Here is a 17,494-nt window from a genome sequence, read left to right as displayed (position 1 = left end):
AAAATGATGTAAAAATAAACTTTTGTAATAATTAAAAAAAATGGTTTTGGTGAACTGGAGGTGGACTAAATGCACATCAACCTTCCTTTAAAGGGAGAAGTTCCTACAAGAAGTGAATTCTCTGATTCAGAAACCATCACATCCACTGACTAAAACCAAGACATTAGTGAAGAGTTTAATGAACCGAGCCGAGCTGTTGCTGCATGTCACCATTGCTGCCCAGTCTGGCCTTACCAGAAGCATCTCGGGGACCCCTGCAGAAACACCAGGTACTGCTCAAATCCAGCCCCCCTCAGGCTTTGCACTAGTCTCTTCATAATATATGCATCAACTATTTAAAAGAGAAATCATTCTGTGTACTACCTAGAAAGGAGGGAAAAAGGTAATTTCAGCATATTTTATTTTGCCTTTTACTTTTTCTAGCCAAGAAATGCTGTTCATCGACTTCATATTTTGTGAGCCAGTTGAGCCTCAGGGTGTCTCCTTCCTGCCTCTTTACTTTTCCTAAGAGCCTCTAAGGAGCTCAGTGGCATGCATTTTTATAATCCACATGCCTCTTATTTTTAGTTTACATGGTTTGTTATTTTGATAGTAACATATATAATTAGATGTCAACATTGTGAATCTTGTAATGCATCATGTTTTCTTCTTCACTTGGAGCTTAATTTGCCTTTCATTTTTACTATGTGGAATCTTGTAGCATGAATTTCTACTACTAGTTTTTTTTTTTTTTCTTGGTTACATTTCATTGTGATGCTAAAAATAGATTTCAGGGAAATCAAGGAGTATCCTTATTTTAGCCAGACCCCCACTACTGGGAACAGCCCATAAATGTTACTTCTCACCCTTAAGGGCAAGTTAAGTAAGTTTTCTTCAATGAAAGACCCCATGTTCTCTAGCCCTCTTGCCCAGTGGACATCGTTGGGCCAGGGAACTTGTTTTCCTCCCAGCCCCTCTCCCTTAAGAGAGAAGTCTACAATGACTCCTGGGTTTCTGGCTTTTCCAGGTTAAAAACAATTGGCCTAAAAGTCATGACTGTGTTGCTGGCTGAAGTGGTGGCTGAGCTCTCACCCTGGCAGTGACACTCAGGCTGCCCTCTGTCCTGTGTTCCCTGCAACTGTTGCTGCCGTCTTACACACTGATTGCCAGAAACTAACCTTTTCATTCCTTTCTATTCCAGCTTGTAAATCAGCTTCTGAAACCAAGGTGATATCTCATGCTGTGCGCCAGCCTGTTTTCCTCCGCAGTATGTCGGCTCCTTCTGATCTGGAAATGATTGGTAATGAAGATTTGGAATTTACTAGAGCAAATCAGAGGTGAGTAAGGAATGATAAGGTTGGATTCCCACGTGCAGCTGGATGAGCACATTCGTGAAAGCACCAATGAAGTAGGTTTCTGGGTTTGCCGCTCTTATGCTCTTTTCTTTTCTCTGTAGGCGACGCCATGTGACCAGCCACCGCAGCAGCTCCTTTACACTTCTGCAGTCGCTGGCCATCGAGGACAGCCGGGACAAGCCCACCTACAGCGTCCTGCTGGGGCAGCTGTTTGCTTTCATTGGCACCAACCCTGACCAAGCAGTACGTCCCAGTCTGCTGACGGCAGATGAATAGCACCTAGCTTGCCCGGGTCCTGCGACCCTGGGCAGGAGTCAGGTGTCCTTCGTTCTCATGCATTTCAGGTGTCCAGCAGCAGCTTCCTTCTGGCTGCACAGACAAGGTGGCGGCGGGGCAACACACGCAAGCAGGCCCTGGTGCATATGCGGGAGTTGCTGACGGCGGCCGTGCGGGTCGGGGGAGTGACACATCTTGTGGGCCCAGTGACTATGGTCCTTCAGGGAGGGCCCAGGTCAGTTGTGCTACAAGCTTATACCTTCCTGTCTGGAAGGGGCAAAGCCATTCCAAAGACTAAACTCAGGATCAAAACATAGACTGCTGGATTTGCAAACATTTTCCCCTAAAATGTTATATGCTTATTTTTATAAAAATGGTATCTGCTTTCTGGACTATGGTGATGACACATGGGTGATTTGGTGATGGGAAGCCCACAGGGATTACAGCTGAGGTGGAAAAATGCACAAAATGTTGTAAAAATAAACTAATATTTATTTTTAAAAAATCTAAATTTCTGCAATGTTCAGGAACAGCAAAAGGAAAAAATGGTATGTGCTTTTACAAAAAAGAATTAGTGTATTTAACAGAAAATAAAAGTCACCTTGCTCATTATTCCCTCTAAAAGCTGTCAGGCCCCTTGTCAGAACTCTGATAATAATAACATAGTAATTTAATATTTAGAAGAGAGAGACTGAAGACTAACTTCAAGAATACATAAACATATGAACATATGTTGTCCCTGGCTCACACTGGTCACCTGCCCACCTAACCATAGAGGTGGCCACAAGGTATCGGTGGCCTAACAATTGCCCTAGTGACTTCCAGAAAATATCTCCTAATATCGGCATCGTTATTTACAGTTGCATGGCAGTGCTGCAGGAGATACCAGAGGTATCTCAAGCAAATGATTTCATTATTAAATAAGTCAGGGTTTGAAGTGTTGGGTGCTGCAGTGTCACAGAGCTGCTGTGAACTTTAACCATGCTAAATTCCCTGAGCACTCCCACGGAAGGGAGGCCTGCTTCACTTGGCCTTGATTAAGTGTGGTTGCTTAATCAACCACACTTAGGAGTTCTGCCCCACCCTCTTCTGTGGCCCTGCAGTGTGGGAAAGAGTGAGTTAGATAATCTCCAAGTTCTCGGTTCATCAAGACCCTCTGGGGTTTCCTCCAAAGAACCCTCCTGCCCTCGTGTTCACTGTCACTGCTGCTCATGCGGTTCAGGAATCCTGAGCTTTGGCTCTGTCTCATAGAATCGAAGAGCTGACCTGTGGCGGGATGGTCGAGCAGGCCCAGGAAGCCTTCGGCGAGACCATGACTTCTGTCGTGTCCTTGTGCGCACGTTACCCTATTGCCTGCGCAAACAGCATCGGACTCCTGTGCACCATTCCTTACACCAGGTAAGCAGACGGGCGCAATCTGTTACAGGTGTTACACATGATCGTCATAAAAAACAATCTCTGGCTTTGACTGTTCAGTGACACTATCGCTCTAATTCAATCCGCTTGTCTTTGAAAGCCACCTAAAGTTACTGTGTAAATTCCGTCTTATTAAGTTCCTACATGACCGAAAGTGACCATTAGGGGTCACGTTACATAATGAAAATAGGGAGGTTTAAAGGAAAGAAAAAGACCCCTAGGAAATCACTTACACATTTGGCACAGATTGTTTTGCCTGTGCACCTTTATTTCCCACCATAGTCACTGGTTAGCAGATTGAAGGTAGTGAACACTTACAGACCCATTCTCTGAGTCCCTTTATGATAACTAAAATTTTTTCTATTGTGGCAGTCTTGAGTCGACCCCATCAAATTTTACCTTGCTTTTCTATATGAATAATCTAAAACCAAAAGTTCATTATTTGGGAAGGAAACCCTCATTAAAAAATGTATTTCTCTTGTTTAGTTACACATGACAGTATCCTAAGTGGTAGACAGAGACCCAGACTGTCAGTTTTATGCCCCTTTGATCACTGATTCTAAAAGTGAGAGGTTCCTGAGGGCTGTCAGGCTGTCTACTTCATGTGGCCCTTTTCTCCTGGCTCAGGAGTGAGGAGAAGTGCCTGGTGCGCAGTGGCCTTGTGCAGCTCATGGACCGACTGTGCAGCCTCAGCAGTCAGGCCGAGTCCAGCTCCAGCGAGAAACAGACCAAGAAGCAGAAGGTGGCCACCATGGCCTGGGCAGCCTTCCAGGTGCTTGCCAATCGCTGCGTTGAGTGGGAGAAGGAAGAAGGTAGGAAGTGGCAGTCCTTTCTGGAGCTCATCAATTTCTTCTATGGCTGTGTTTATTAAGGTTTTATACTGGATAGGAGACAAAGACTGTACTAACCTAATCAGATGGGCGGTTTGGTCAACTCCCTCCTTACTTCTGCAAAAATGTATGGCTGTTAAAACATGAAGTATGTCCTAATCTGGGGGTGCATTGTACAAGGGAAATAAGCTAGACACAAAAAGACAAATATACTGTGGGATTTCACTTATGTGGACTCTGACAAAGTCTAACTCACGGAACCAGAGAATACATCCAGCCAGAAGGTGGATGGAAGGAAGGGAGCTGTTGGTCACGGGTGCGTGAGATGAATAGGTTCTGCAGTTGGCATGATGAACAGCATAATCCTAATTTACATTTGAGATTTGCTAAGTGTTCTCACCAGAAAAAAAAAACAGAAGTGTGACATGACGTGTATTTTAATATATACCTTTGAAACATCATATTGTACAACCTAAATATAAATAGTTTTTATTTTCAATTATACTTCTCTGAAACTGGGTAGTGGTGGAGATGACCAACCTGGAGGAGTACAACAATCCCATGACATTGAGAAGATATTTTTCATTTTCTTCTTGTCAGCACTGCTGACAGTCTCCAAATAAGTATTTTTGTGAGATCGTTTTCAGTTGAATTTTCAAGGTGCTATTTCCAAATTATATATCTAGTTACCAATTCAACTTAAAAATAAGATTGAGGGATAATTTCTTCATAATATCCAGGATTTTGTATGTAACTTATTCATTTATCTGTTTGTTTATTTACTATGTATTTTGTTGCTTGAGAGCCAGGCAGAGGATGGATAAGGCATTTTTACTCCTCCCTTTAAAAAATACTATGGGGGGGGGGGAACAGATCAATGGAAAGAAATTACAGTGGAGCCAGGCCATAATCAAGGTCCCTGGGAAGTGCTGTGGGAGCAGAGAGGTTCCTTGAGACCAGGTGGGCTAGGGCTCAGCAGAGCTTCCCAAAGAAGCAGACACGTGGGTTATAATGGGAGGTAACTGTGTGTGTAGGCACTGGAATCTGGGAGAGCTTGGGAAGCTCAGAAAATGGCAGTTTTTGTGGCTTTTCCAGGAAATGCGGGAGGGGGTGGCATGGTTGTGATACTAAGGACAAATGGAAGGGCCAGAAAGGCAGTTTATCTAGAGTAGAGCAGGGTATAAGTTACAAATCAAGATTTTTTTTTTAATCATAGTAAAACGGTAGCAGTATTTTCATGGGTTGAGTATGAATTAATTCCGTTCCATTTTAATTCACAACCCTCTGGATGTGCCAGGATTATCTGATGAGGAGACGTTAAGGGGTGGCTAGTGCACCGTGAGCAAGTCAAAGGAAATTGAGCAAAGAACAGCTCGGTCCAGGGCAACCGAGAGGAGGGCTTGGCTCCCTGCAGGCTGTGTGGCTTCCTTGGATTTGCACCTTCTTCTCCTCTCTTCAACTCTGCAGGGGGTTCCACAGAGGCTGTTCACTCAGGGCTAGCCCGCCAGGTGTCCAGCCTTCTCACTAACCATCTTGCCCGAGCCACTGAATGCTGTGGCAACCAGGCTGCTGGGAACGATGCTCTCCAGGATGTGCTCAGCCTTCTCAATGATCTCTCGAGGTATGGAATGCCCAGGCAGGAAAGTTAGCTTTCCTTTGTGTGATCAAGGTTCATTTTGGCGGGGATTGTCTTCTGAAACATCTCCATTGAGGCTCGTCTGACCTGCTTCTGCCCCAAAAAAAGTGGTGGAGATTAAAACATTGTATTTAGTTCCAGAATGCCAGGGTTATTTTGGTGAATATCTACATCATAAAATATTACCAGTTGCTTTTAATACTTTGCTGGCAATAGCTGCTCATCTTTTTTTTTCTTTTCTTTCCTTTTTTCCTTTATTGGGGTAACATAGGTTTATAACACTGTACATATCTAGGGGACAAGGCTCCTTAGTCTTTCTTTACTGCGTCACCCCCATCACCAAGTCACCCTTAATGGAGACCACTAGGCCCCCTTCCTTTGTTCCTATGCCCACCCCCTCTTCCCCTCTAAGCTGCTCATCTTTTAAGTCAGAGCAGATGAGTTCAGTAGCCAAAAATCCTTACCTTCATCATAGCAAGATTAAAAAATAGTTCATACCTGTAATTAACTTGCTTTCTCAAGCAATGTCTTTAAAAGAAGATGTTGTCAGAGAGTCTAACAGCAGCATGTGGAGCCTTGAGGCCCACAAAATCTTGTCTATGAGAGACATCTTGTTCTTTGGCTTCTTCGTGAAATAAATAGTGGCTATGGCATGTCTCAGGGAGCTGAGGCCTCTACACCTTTGTATGATGTCTGGTCTTAAAGCACTTAAAAAGGAAGAAACACTAAGCCAAAAAGCTCCAGTTTGTGTTTCTAAGCTTTGGTGCTCTGTGAATTATGGTGAACTATCAGAAAATCTCTTTTTAAGTTCATTCACCAATTGTGAACTCTCATCAGATGTTTATAAGAAATCTCAGCTCTCCTTTATAAAAACCTAGTACCAAATCCATCTCTTCCTCATGAAATCTGATACTCCGTTGAACATCTTTTAAGGAACTCTTTCTTCTGATTTTCTGTAGATCAGCTTCCTGAGCTTTGTGTCCCTTTTGTCCTCCTTTTCCAGGAGCCACATTGGTAAAGCCATCCTGAGCCAGCCGGCTTGTGTGTCCAAACTCCTTTCTCTGCTGCTTGATCAGCGGCCATCTCCAAAGCTGGTCCTCATCATTCTTCAGCTGTGCCGGGCAGCACTTCCGCTGATGAGTGTAGAAGACTGTGGGAATGTGGAGCTCCCGCCGTGGAGCTACTCTGTTCCTTCCCTAAACAGTGAGCAGGAGGACCCCAGTGACCCAGCGTCCAAGATTGCCTCGTTGCTCTTAGCAAAGCTGGCAGATTATGTAGTCCCAGGTGAGCAGATCCTGGACAGGAAAAGAGGCCCCAAAATGTCCACTTCCTGTGGGTGGACAGACTGGGCTTTCATTTGTCACAGCTGTGACTCTACTTCCTCTGGCTGAGGGTGAGGATGTGGGAAGCGGGGAAAAGAGGGAGGAAGAGAGTTTCCAAAGCCAGTATATTCCTTCTCTAAGGGAGCTACATAAATAACACTGCGACTTTCCTATTTGCTTAAGGATGCCAGACAGTTCTTTCTCCAACTGCTTCTGAACCTGACACTACATTGACAAAAGCCAGTCCCAAGAATTCCTTAAAAGGAGATAAAGATCCTGGAGAAGAGAGTGAAGCAGTAGATGGCAAGCTCTCTATCTTTATCCACAAGAGGGAAGACCAGTCCTCCCATGAAGTTCTTCAGCCATTGTTAAGGTGATTGTCAGACCTGTGTGCTATGAAGCACTCTTCACGTCAGAAACCTCTTATATATTTTAACTGCCTCAGCCCTCATAACATTCCTGTGTTTATCTTGCCTGTTATGATACATGGAGAAAGAGAGGCAGGACTGAAACACAGACACAGGTCTCTCTGATCACAGAAAGCAATCTCTTAACCACAACCTGGTATTATCTCCCCAGACCCAACAGACAGCGAGAGCCCTGACATGGATGTATTGCTGTGGAGAGTGTAACGTGTGACTTGGGCTTTGAGAGGGATTAATGTAGTTCAGTTCCAAGTATTGGCATTGTCAGGTTTAGGGCTGCCATTCACTCTGAGTTGGAGAAGTAAGATAAACTTTGTAATAGCTTTATTGAATTGAAGTATGAATGGTATGAATATCTAACAAAGAAATAGGAATAAAATTATTGTCTAAAGATGATAAACATATTGGACACTGTTAGTGGGGTGCAGGATGACAGGGATACCTGCCACAGGAGACGAGGGGTATGTCCTAGATGGAAGAGCCTTCTCTTCAAATAAAGGGTTGGGTGGATGTGGGCCCATGTGCCTTTGTGAGTGTGAGCTCTGATGGGCTCATGTCTATGTCAGAGAAGGTCAGTGCTTTAGATAAGGAACCTCCAAGTTATAGTACAGATCTGGCAAGAGCTTTTTGGGAGAGCCAGGTGTGAGAGTCAGAAAAGGCTGACTTACTAAGAAGGGAGATCCCGTCACTCGTCCCAGGCCACCAATCCTTGCTGCTCATAGCCCCTGGCTTTGGGATTCGGTGGCTGGCCATGTGCCTCTCTGTTAGCGGCTCAGGGGCACTTTGCCCAGTTCTTCGGTTTGCACATCCTTTTCATAGATTCAACTCTAAAAGCAGCTCTTATTAGGTCCCTAAAGCTGCTATAAATAAACAGTGATCACTCATTTCCTTTTCTGAGGAAGTGAGTCTTAGTGTGGACTTTCAAAGCCTGTTCTGCATGGTGCTGGGTAACCCCACTGAGCCGCTCCAGCACACTGCAGCAGCCCTGCCTGTGGCCGCGTGTGTAGAGGTGGCTCTCTGTCTGCCTTCCCTTGTAGTAGCTCAGAAGGACGGCCGTTCCGGCTTGGCACTGGTGCCAACATGGAGAAAGTCGTGAAAATGGATCGAGACATGACCAAGGTAGGCCTGAGGTGGAGACATTCCTCTGACAAAGCCACAGTTGAAAACATCGCCATGCTTTAGGTTTTCAAGAGAATTTTTTAAAAATAAGTTCAAGTTTCCACAAAAAGGCAGGGTGATAAATTGAAATCAGTGACTGAACTGAGCCATTTTCAAGAGAACTAATCAAAATCAATTTGTCATTAATGTTAAAATGTAAAAGAATCTTGGTTTCGACTTGGTCATTTTTCCTTAGCTCTATTTACAACCTTAAAATACTTTAAAAATGATAATAAGTAAAAGATTCAAAAAGTAATAACTGAAAATAATAAAGACAAGTGGCTCATAAAAATATAAAACTCTGCCCAGGCTCACAAGTTGCTTAATAAATAAATAAAGGGGGAAAACAACAGCAAAACACCATTTTTCACCTGTCAGATAAAATAAAGCAAGATTAATCATTCCATTCTTGTTCAAGTGGATTTTATGGGCCTTTCCAACCTCCAGAGACAAACACGCTCGTCACAGATCAGTTTGTAAAAAGCAGTCCACAGATGCATATATATGGGCTTGGGTCAAGGAATCGTTAGCTCATATAGTAAATACCACACAATGGAAAAGGGTCGTAGGTCCTTCTGTACAGACGCAGAAACACATTCATGACATTCTGATGACTGACAGAAATAAACTGAAAAGCTGTGTGTGGTGCACCCGTGACTGTGTCAGAACTTGCTGGAAAATACCTAGGACAACAGCCATGATTGGCGACAGGGGAGGGCAGGGGCTGTTTATGAAAATTTAGCTTTCTACAAACAGTATTTCAATATCTGGATTTTTTTATAATTGAGCCTGCATTGCTGCGGTAATTGGAGGAAAAGGGTTTGTAAAAGTCTGCTGCCAGAATGAAGCCTGAAGTGAACATGGTGACTGTCTTCCAACTGCCCCAGGGTGGCTGCTGCGAAGTGATCACTGAAGAGGCTGCCGCTGCTCTTCGCAAAGCCACCAAGTGGGCACAGTCGGGCCTCATCGTCAGCATTGGGCCCCCTGTGGAGTCAGTCAACCCAGAAATGGTGAGCGGGCTGTCCACCGGCGACAAGAAGAAAACTGCCCAGACCTCCATCTGCCGTGAGAGGAATTCTGAACTGGCTAGGTAAAATCTTTCTCAGGTAGACTCTGTCCACAGTCTAGATTACTTCACCATGGGTTCATTTCAGGGTTTTTCACTTTATTCCGTCCCCTTGACCTGGAAATGAGGAGCTTACAGTCCCGGTGGCTGTAGCAATCACTCCCCCAGTCAGGTCTCAGGACCCCTAGTGAGAGCAGGTCGAGGAGTCTGAGACAGACAAGGAGAGGCGCTCCTCACTCAGAGGCTATCCGGACGCAGAGGAGAGTTGGTTTTTTTTTTGAGGTTTGTCCCCGCTAGGGGCCAATCTCAATTTTTTTTTAGAATTACTGGACTGTGGTTGCTGCTGTCACTTCTCCCAAACTGCACTGACCACTGTTCTGATTGTAAATTGAATTGGCAAGAGTAGGAAGCAGGGGTGGGGTTGCCTCTGTGAGTTTGCTATGTGTTTCTATGATCTCATAGATTCTGCAGTAGAGTTTGAGAGCTTTGCTTCTGGGGATACTTTAGTTACCAAAACAGAGTGTTATTTAGAAAAGTGATTTCTTCCTAATGATAACTTTTTCTCCAAGACCCCCCCTTTTTTTTTTTAAGATTTATTTATGTATGCTTCCAGAACTGTGGTACAGGCCAGAGGTGTGGTGAGTGAGAGGCTTCACCAGAAACAGAGTGGGGAGCAGAACGGGCAGATCAACCAAGTACACTGCTAAGGGGAGCAGCGGGCAGGTCAGAAAAGGTTGGCCACGCCATGTGGGTCATTTTTGGGGCCAGGGATCAAACTTGTTCTGCAGTGGCTTCAGAGGGCTTCAGAATGTGGTGCTTTAACCTGATGCGCCACCAGAGAGAGCCCCCGCATTTTTTTTTTTTTTATAAATAGAAAATGTTTCTATCTGATACAAACCCTAAAAGCCATTTCTTTGCATTCTTTTTTATTTTTTTATTTTTTTTTTTAAAGATTTATTTATTTATGCATACAGAACTGGGGTACAGGCCAGAGGCTGGGGCGGTGAGAGGCTTCACCAGAGACAGAGTGGGGAGCAGAACAGGCAGATCGACAAAGTACACTGCTGAGGGGAGCAACGGGTGGGTCAGGAGAGGTCTGCCACACCATGTGGTCACCTCCGGGGCAGGCGGGGATCGAACTCATGCGGAAGTGGCTTTAGCTTCTCAATGCAGTGCTTTAACCCGCTGCGCCACCAGGGAGGGCCTCTTTTTTATTTTTTAAGATTTATTTATTGGGCCCTCCCTGGTGGCGCAGCGGGTTAAAGCACAGCACTGGGAGGCTTAAACCACTTCCACATGAGTTTGATCCCCGCCTGCCCCGGAGGTGACCCACATGTCGAGGAAGACCTCTCCTGACCTGCCTGCTGCTCCCCTCAGCAGTGTACTTCATCAGTCGGCCTGTTCTGCTCCCCACTCTGTCTCCGGTGAATCCTCTCACCCTCTGCATCTCTGGCCTGTACCCCAGTTCTGTATGAATAAATAAATCTTTAAAAGAAAAAAAGATTTATTTATGCATACAAAAACTGGGGTGTAGGCCAGAGGCTCAGGGGCGGTTGAGAGGGTTCACCAGAGACAGAGTAGGGAGCAGAACGGGCAGATTGACTGAAATACACTGCTGAGGGAAACAGAGGGTTGTGCAGGAGAGGTCTGCCTCGACATGTGGATCGCTCCCTGGCCGGGGATCACACTGGTGCTGAAGGCTGCAGATGGCTCCACAGTGCTGAGGCTTAATCCCTTGCACACTAGGAAGGGCCCCACTTCTCTGCATTCTTAATCCTCACTAGGCTTCTACCATTTTCCCTGCTGACATTTGTAGGACCGATCCTGTCCGGCCCTTCATCAGTGGGCATGTGGCAAACAGCATGGCTGCAGAGGTGATCGCCTTGCTTCATAGCCTGCTGATGGCCCCTGAATCAAATGCTGCTCAGATATGGACCACGACAGCAGAAAAGGTTAGAACTGTCTTTCTGCTTACCTGAGGGAACGAGAAGTTCCTTCGCAACATCACTTGCACGGGACTGGTGTTGAGATGTAAGCAGTATGCAGCGTGCTGTGAGTTTTCCTTCAAACACACTTTTTGCTTTTCGTTTTGTTACTATAGTATTTGATGCCCCTGTAATTTGAGGTGGTGTATCTCCAGTTCCATCCTACCTCATAAAACAGAAGTGGGCAGAGTGTCAGTTGTTCATCCTCGTATGCAGAATCCCTCCGTGCATGGGGCCCCCGGGTACTGTAGTAGACCCCTTGCCAGCCTTCCTGTCAAACACCAAAGCTTTAACTACTTCTGTGTGTGCCACTTGTTGTATGTAGGTTCTGTCTCGGGCACTGATGTACATTCCACAGTTGGGGAAATATGCAGAAAGCATTCTGGAAAATGGCAGCAGCAGTGGCAGAAAGCTTGCCAAACTTCAGAGAATTGCCCGCCAGGCTGTTGCTGCACTCTGTGCACTTGGAGGTTTCAAAGAGACAATCAAGATAGGGTCTGAGGTTCAGGTAAGCAGCCACCGTTTTTCCCAAGTCATGGCGTTCCCTCGTATATAAGCATCCATTGATAAACTAGGTAACTCTAGGCAAATGCTGTCCACGTACTTAGACAAAAATCCTTATTCTTTTAAGTGGATTAAGGACTCTGAAAAATTCCCGAATTCCGATCTACATTATGCGGTAGGTTATTACATTATTAGTACAGTGCTATATGCTCTTAACTAAAATGTGATTGTCCTCTGTTGTCATGAATATTGGCACTACTCTAGAACTGCAAGTTTGAGATTATGGCCCATTGTGATCTCCTTGATAAGGTTTAGGACCTATTATTTTAATTAATAATCAGGTTTTGGTATCTGCATTATAATAAAATATTACTGTGACGCTGGTAATAATAGCAGTGAGTTTACTCTTCCCACTTGTTGCATGAGACGCTACTTTCAGCACCAAAACTGGTAGGTGGTGATGACCTGTCTGTGTCTCCAGGTTCTAGGTAGAGGAATATCAGGAAGCATCGGAGTGGTGGCTTCTATCAATGAACAGGAAGGTATAGCTACAGTCAGATTCCCACACATAGACTGTAGAAAGACTTCGCAAGCATCAGACACATTGACTATTCCATTGTCTAGACTTTGTGTTCCAAGATCAGAGGTAAGGTGATTTTTAAATGTGTCATAAACTGTCACTGCAAATGGTAACCGTACTGCAACAGCAAATCATATGCACATACACAGGACAGAAGCACAAATATGTGTAATCTTAAATTTTACTTGTGAGGTGTATTTATGTACTTACATCATTACTTAATAGTAACGTGAAAATTCTCATCTAGACAGCAAATACATTGCTTTTGTTAGGAATATTCCACAATGTATTATATTTTTAAAAGTATTGACCTAGTATGCAATTTTGTGTTGGTAATTTTAATTTGTTAACTAAAAATTTGAGAATTAATTCCAGAAAGTAATAACACCCTCATTTCTTATAAAACTAACTACTTGAATTTAACTTTTTGCCATGCCCCCCACCACCATCAGGCATTGCCTCTTCATAAACTGTCCATTACTGAGAAGGTAGTACAGGCAGTCCAGTCCATGTTGCTTCCTCAGGAGGGGAGTCTCTCTATTCACACCTCACTTCCTGCAACAGGAGATGGGTCAGCTCCTGTGATGGCAGTCGTTCGGCTTCTGGCTGAAATAAGAACAAGGTGAGCACCCTTCAGAGTGCCCCAAATGTGCTGAGGTGGTAGCAGGTCGCAGAGGTGAGGGTCCTTGTCGGGCTCTTCCATTCTGGGCTTAGCAGCTCTCCAGCTCCAAATGCAAAACTGATACCAGAAGCCATCCTCTGGCATTGTGCTAGGACAGCTTTGTGGCACCCCGACTTCCTGCACTCTGCTGTAAATTAGCGTCCACCTAAGGCAATAAGTAAACAGCTGCAGTGTGTTATTTAAAACACATTGATTGCTGTGAGAGAAGAACGTTGTTCTGTCACAGGGATTCCTTCACCACTAAGCCTTTTGAAGATGGGTCAGGCCAAGTTAATACCACTCTGATCTAGTCCTCTCCAAATTGGTGACAGGAAAGCCAGAGTTTGCCAGTAGCAATAGTGGTGTGAGAACATTTTTTCCTGCAGAAAAATGTTTACTATTAAAAAGCCATAATAAGTTTCTGTTTTGATAATGAAGTTTCCCGGAAGTCTATTAGGATTTGAAGTCAGGGAAGAGAGATGAGCACATGGATTTTCCAAGGGTTTGGACCTCTTGCCCAGAATACTAACATCAGGAAAAGCTGGTTTCTCCCCTTGCTCTTTGTGTCTCCATATAGTGGACATGGTGACATTTTTCTCTTCTGTCCACATGATGACAGCAGTTACAGGGTGGGTGGAAAAAGAGAAGTTATTTCCTGGCTCTTAACTCCAAGGCAGTCCAGCTCAGGAAAGAAGCAACAGGAATGGGGAGTTTGAACCCTGTTTGAAAATAGGGGACAAAATTGACTGAAATGTTTCTCATAGTTGATATTTTAGAAAATCAACAATGATGATTTGAAATATTGTAAATCTTTTAACATTAAGAGCATGCCTGGTCATGGCCCAGCTTTTGGAAGACAGCTTGTTTTGTGAAGAATTCATACAACAGTGTCCAGCAGCTGTTGAAGTTCTTAACCTGGTTGCCCAGGAATGCAGCGCCGGTAAGTTCTCCTGTCTTCCTTCCTATTCCACATGGTCATCATTTTATGTGGAATGTTATGGAATAGCTAAGCTCTAAGTTAACTTCACCCCAGACCTACGAATGTTTTAAAAGCTGTCTGGCCCAACCTGGTGGCGCAGTGGGTTAAAGCATAGCAGTATGTGTCGGAGTCCAGGTTGTTCCTAAGACTCAGGATTTTTGACTATTCAAGAATTTTTCTCAGTAGCAAGTTGCCCAGAACCCCGCATCTTCTCTCTCCCAAGCTATCACTTCCTGGTGTCTCTGGTCAGCCTGGCTTCTGCAGGAGCCCGTCTCGTGCGTCTGCGCCTACAGCGGTGCACATTAGCCGCCGCACTGCAGCCGCTGCGTGTGCTTGCACATGCCTTTCCTCCCTCCGTCTGTCTCCTCATTCCCCAGCACCCGCACTGTGCCTTGCTCACAGGAGGTGTCCACTGAGTAGAGGGTTTTTGAAAACGCGTTTAGGTAATAAGACTGTTGGCTTTCATTTGGTAGATGATGAGAATAATAGTTTCCATTCGTGGAATGCTTGCCTTGTGCCAGGGCTATGATGCTCTATTGCTGCAGTTCTGTCTCACTTCACAACAACCCTGTCGGCCTGTTATTATCCCCATGTTGCAAGTGAACAGTAAATATTGAGTATCGATGAGCCAGATTTTTGATCGAATAGCCCAACTCCAGAATCCACACGCTCACCCACATGGCTGTGCCGACAAGCTCCATCTAGAAGACAAAGAGAGTCAGGATCTTTGCTCTTTTATAAGAATTTGAGTGATCTCTGTAAGCATTTTATATGTTGTGACCCTATTCCCAAAGCAGTGCACCATTCTGGGGTTGTGGGGCTTACCTTCACACACTCCATGTGCCCCTCCAGGAGAGCGACTGGCAGTTGTGGAGGTGCAGTGTGAAAGGCTGAGGATGCTCTACCGTGACTGTGCTCGGCCCCCACCGCCTCCCCTGCAGGCTGACCGGAGACAGGTGAGCCCTCAGCAGTGCGCACACCTCCTGCCTGCCTGCACCACATGACATCAGGAATATCGAGGGCATGCTCATGCTGAGACTGAGCATGTGAAAAACCATTTGGAGATGCAGTCTCTGCATTGGCAGGTCATCATCTTTGAATGTTAGAGCACCCTGATTTTACATTTTGACTATTGGGACATTATAGCAGAGGAACAGAACTCACTAAATTGTAAATACTTTTTGTGTTACCAGTAACACAAAAAAAAAAGTCCTAAAAGATTTAGATCTGTAATCCTTCTCATAAGCGTAGTATGTATGTATGTATAGAGTGATTAAAAACCAAAAGCGGCAAAGTGTTAAAAATTGGTACATATATGAGTATTCTTAACATTACTGTGCATAACAGCCAAGAAGGGGGAACAACCCCCACATCCATCAACTCTTGAACAAGTGCATAAAATAGGGAATAGCCTATTGGAGGATCACCAGCAGAGGCTAACGTAGTGATACTTGCCATAGTTTGGCTAAATCTTGAAATTACGCTAAGTAAAAGGAGCCAGTCATAAATGACTACATACATATTGTGAAAGGGCTAATCCATAGGGCAGAAAGGAGATTGGGGTTACCAGGGACGGGGGATCCATTACTAACAGGTACAGGGGTTTTTTTTTAGAAGGAACAAAAATATTATAAAGTTAGATTATGGTGATGGCTTTATAATTATGAATATACTAAAATCCAGTGAATTTTATACTTGAAATGTGTGAACTGTATATATATATATGGATCATATCTCAAAAAAATTAGTGCATCTATGTAAGAGTACAAAAATTGCTGCATTCTTGCAATTTTTTTGTAAGGCTGTAGTGATTCCAAAATGAAAAGTTAATACATAAAAGAAGAAATGTGATCTGAAATCTCAGCATTGTCAGTTACCATAGCCAACATACTACTGTGATGATGTAGCTTTAATTTCTAACCAAAAATAAATTTCTGCAGTATGTACTGTATCTGGGCTTCTGCCTTCTGTCGAGGATGGACATGGAGGACTTTGTCAACCAAAAGCAGCTCTAGCATAGATTGTGCCTCACGTTAGTCATTCAGGCCTTGGTTGTTACAAACCCACACTGTCTCCAGTTTTTGCTGTGACAGTATTCAAGCAAGCCCTTGGAGCTGATCTCTGGGTGCATCTCTCAGGGCTTTCATAGGACAAGATGGAATTGATAAGTTAAGAAGATGCATTCTTTCATCTGATGGAGAAGCTTGAATTTGAATGACTATCTGTATTGCAAATTATGAAAGTGAAAATGTGATGTATTGAACTGAAAAAGAGAAAAGAAATGTTGCCATATTACGCCTTTGCAGCAGAGTTGTAGGTTAAGCCTAGGAATACAGTCTGATTACTGATTTAACTAACTTTGGGAAAATTAGGGGTGAGGAACTGGGCATGTGTGGTGTATAGGAGAAGTACATGTGTAGGAATTAAATCCTAACTTGTAACTACAAGATAAATGATGTAAAGGGACATTGAAATAGCACTCTGAGTGTGTAAGTGTAAAGCACGGGACTGTCGGAATTAACAGTTCAAAGAGATCAGGGTTGGGCGAAGGGGAGGACTGCTTTGCTTTACATGAAGTTTCCTTTGGAGAAAGTGAAAAGGTTTTTTCGATATAAACAAAGATGTAATACCATTAGATGGAGTTATATTTCTCTTTTTCAAGAGGGTGAGGGGACTGTGTTTGCAGCTTATTGAATGGAGTTTTCTCCCCCCAATGTAGCCCAAGGAGATTACTTGGAGCCCTTCTCGGGTGTTCCCGCCCGTGCGAGCCTGCATGTTCTCATCTCACCTTACCTCTGTCACCTTCCTGGCTGACCCCAGCGCTGGGGGCGGTCTGCCCCGGGGCACATTTATCTATGCCACCTCCCCACTGCCAGTTCAGGTGAGAGATCACATGATGCACTGTCTTTCACCACTTTCCTTCAAAGCTGACAGAAAAAGCAAGTTCAAGGGCCCAGCCTGAGCCCTCTGATTGTCTGCCTGCTTCTGATGTTTCTTCAGGCCCCTTCTTTTTACTGGGAAATTGAAATTGTTTCCTATGGAGATACTGATGATGACACTGGACCAATTGTTTCCTTTGGTTTTGCTACCGAGGCAGAGAAACGAGATGGGGCTTGGACTAACCCAGTGGGCACTTGTCTTTTTCATAAGTAAGTGGCTGCTAATGTTGTTTTTGAAAAGCCCTGTAGACCAGTATTTCCCAAACTGTATTGTAGAAAACAGTAACTTTCCACAGGTACCTACAGGAGTTTAAGAAACCAAAATAGTTTTCTGTCTTGAAATAAGTTTTGTGAAAGACATACTTTTATCACATGATGAAATC

The 17,494-nt window shown here is 44.3% G+C and overlaps 1 protein-coding gene across 5 annotated transcripts in view; it reads left to right on the top strand.

Moving 5' to 3' along the window:
* Nucleotides 1-17,494, top strand: part of HECTD4 (HECT domain containing E3 ubiquitin protein ligase 4) — a 120,290-nt gene that overhangs the window by 59,208 nt on the left and 43,588 nt on the right. For all 5 annotated transcript variants that reach the window (XM_012730933.1, XM_012730931.1, XM_012730932.1 and 2 more), the window contains exons 28-46: nucleotides 94-269; nucleotides 1,181-1,316; nucleotides 1,436-1,577; nucleotides 1,679-1,845; nucleotides 2,862-3,008; nucleotides 3,654-3,838; nucleotides 5,324-5,477; nucleotides 6,496-6,776; nucleotides 6,998-7,187; nucleotides 8,277-8,358; nucleotides 9,285-9,487; nucleotides 11,280-11,415; nucleotides 11,774-11,956; nucleotides 12,434-12,598; nucleotides 12,985-13,154; nucleotides 14,018-14,133; nucleotides 15,025-15,128; nucleotides 16,892-17,053; nucleotides 17,173-17,321. In XM_012730933.1, coding sequence (XP_012586387.1) covers nucleotides 94-269; nucleotides 1,181-1,316; nucleotides 1,436-1,577; nucleotides 1,679-1,845; nucleotides 2,862-3,008; nucleotides 3,654-3,838; nucleotides 5,324-5,477; nucleotides 6,496-6,776; nucleotides 6,998-7,187; nucleotides 8,277-8,358; nucleotides 9,285-9,487; nucleotides 11,280-11,415; nucleotides 11,774-11,956; nucleotides 12,434-12,598; nucleotides 12,985-13,154; nucleotides 14,018-14,133; nucleotides 15,025-15,128; nucleotides 16,892-17,053; nucleotides 17,173-17,321 — 3,048 coding nt within the window. The remainder of the gene's footprint in view (nucleotides 1-93; nucleotides 270-1,180; nucleotides 1,317-1,435; nucleotides 1,578-1,678; nucleotides 1,846-2,861; nucleotides 3,009-3,653; nucleotides 3,839-5,323; nucleotides 5,478-6,495; nucleotides 6,777-6,997; nucleotides 7,188-8,276; nucleotides 8,359-9,284; nucleotides 9,488-11,279; nucleotides 11,416-11,773; nucleotides 11,957-12,433; nucleotides 12,599-12,984; nucleotides 13,155-14,017; nucleotides 14,134-15,024; nucleotides 15,129-16,891; nucleotides 17,054-17,172; nucleotides 17,322-17,494) is intronic.

The sequence above is a fragment of the Condylura cristata genome, unplaced genomic scaffold, assembly GCF_000260355.1.
Source record: "Condylura cristata isolate star-nosed mole 26May11 unplaced genomic scaffold, ConCri1.0 scaffold00029, whole genome shotgun sequence".
Lineage (NCBI taxonomy): Eukaryota > Metazoa > Chordata > Mammalia > Eulipotyphla > Talpidae > Condylura > Condylura cristata.
The sequence above is the reverse complement of the archived record's forward strand: the minus strand, read 5'-3'. Positions and strand labels throughout refer to the sequence as shown.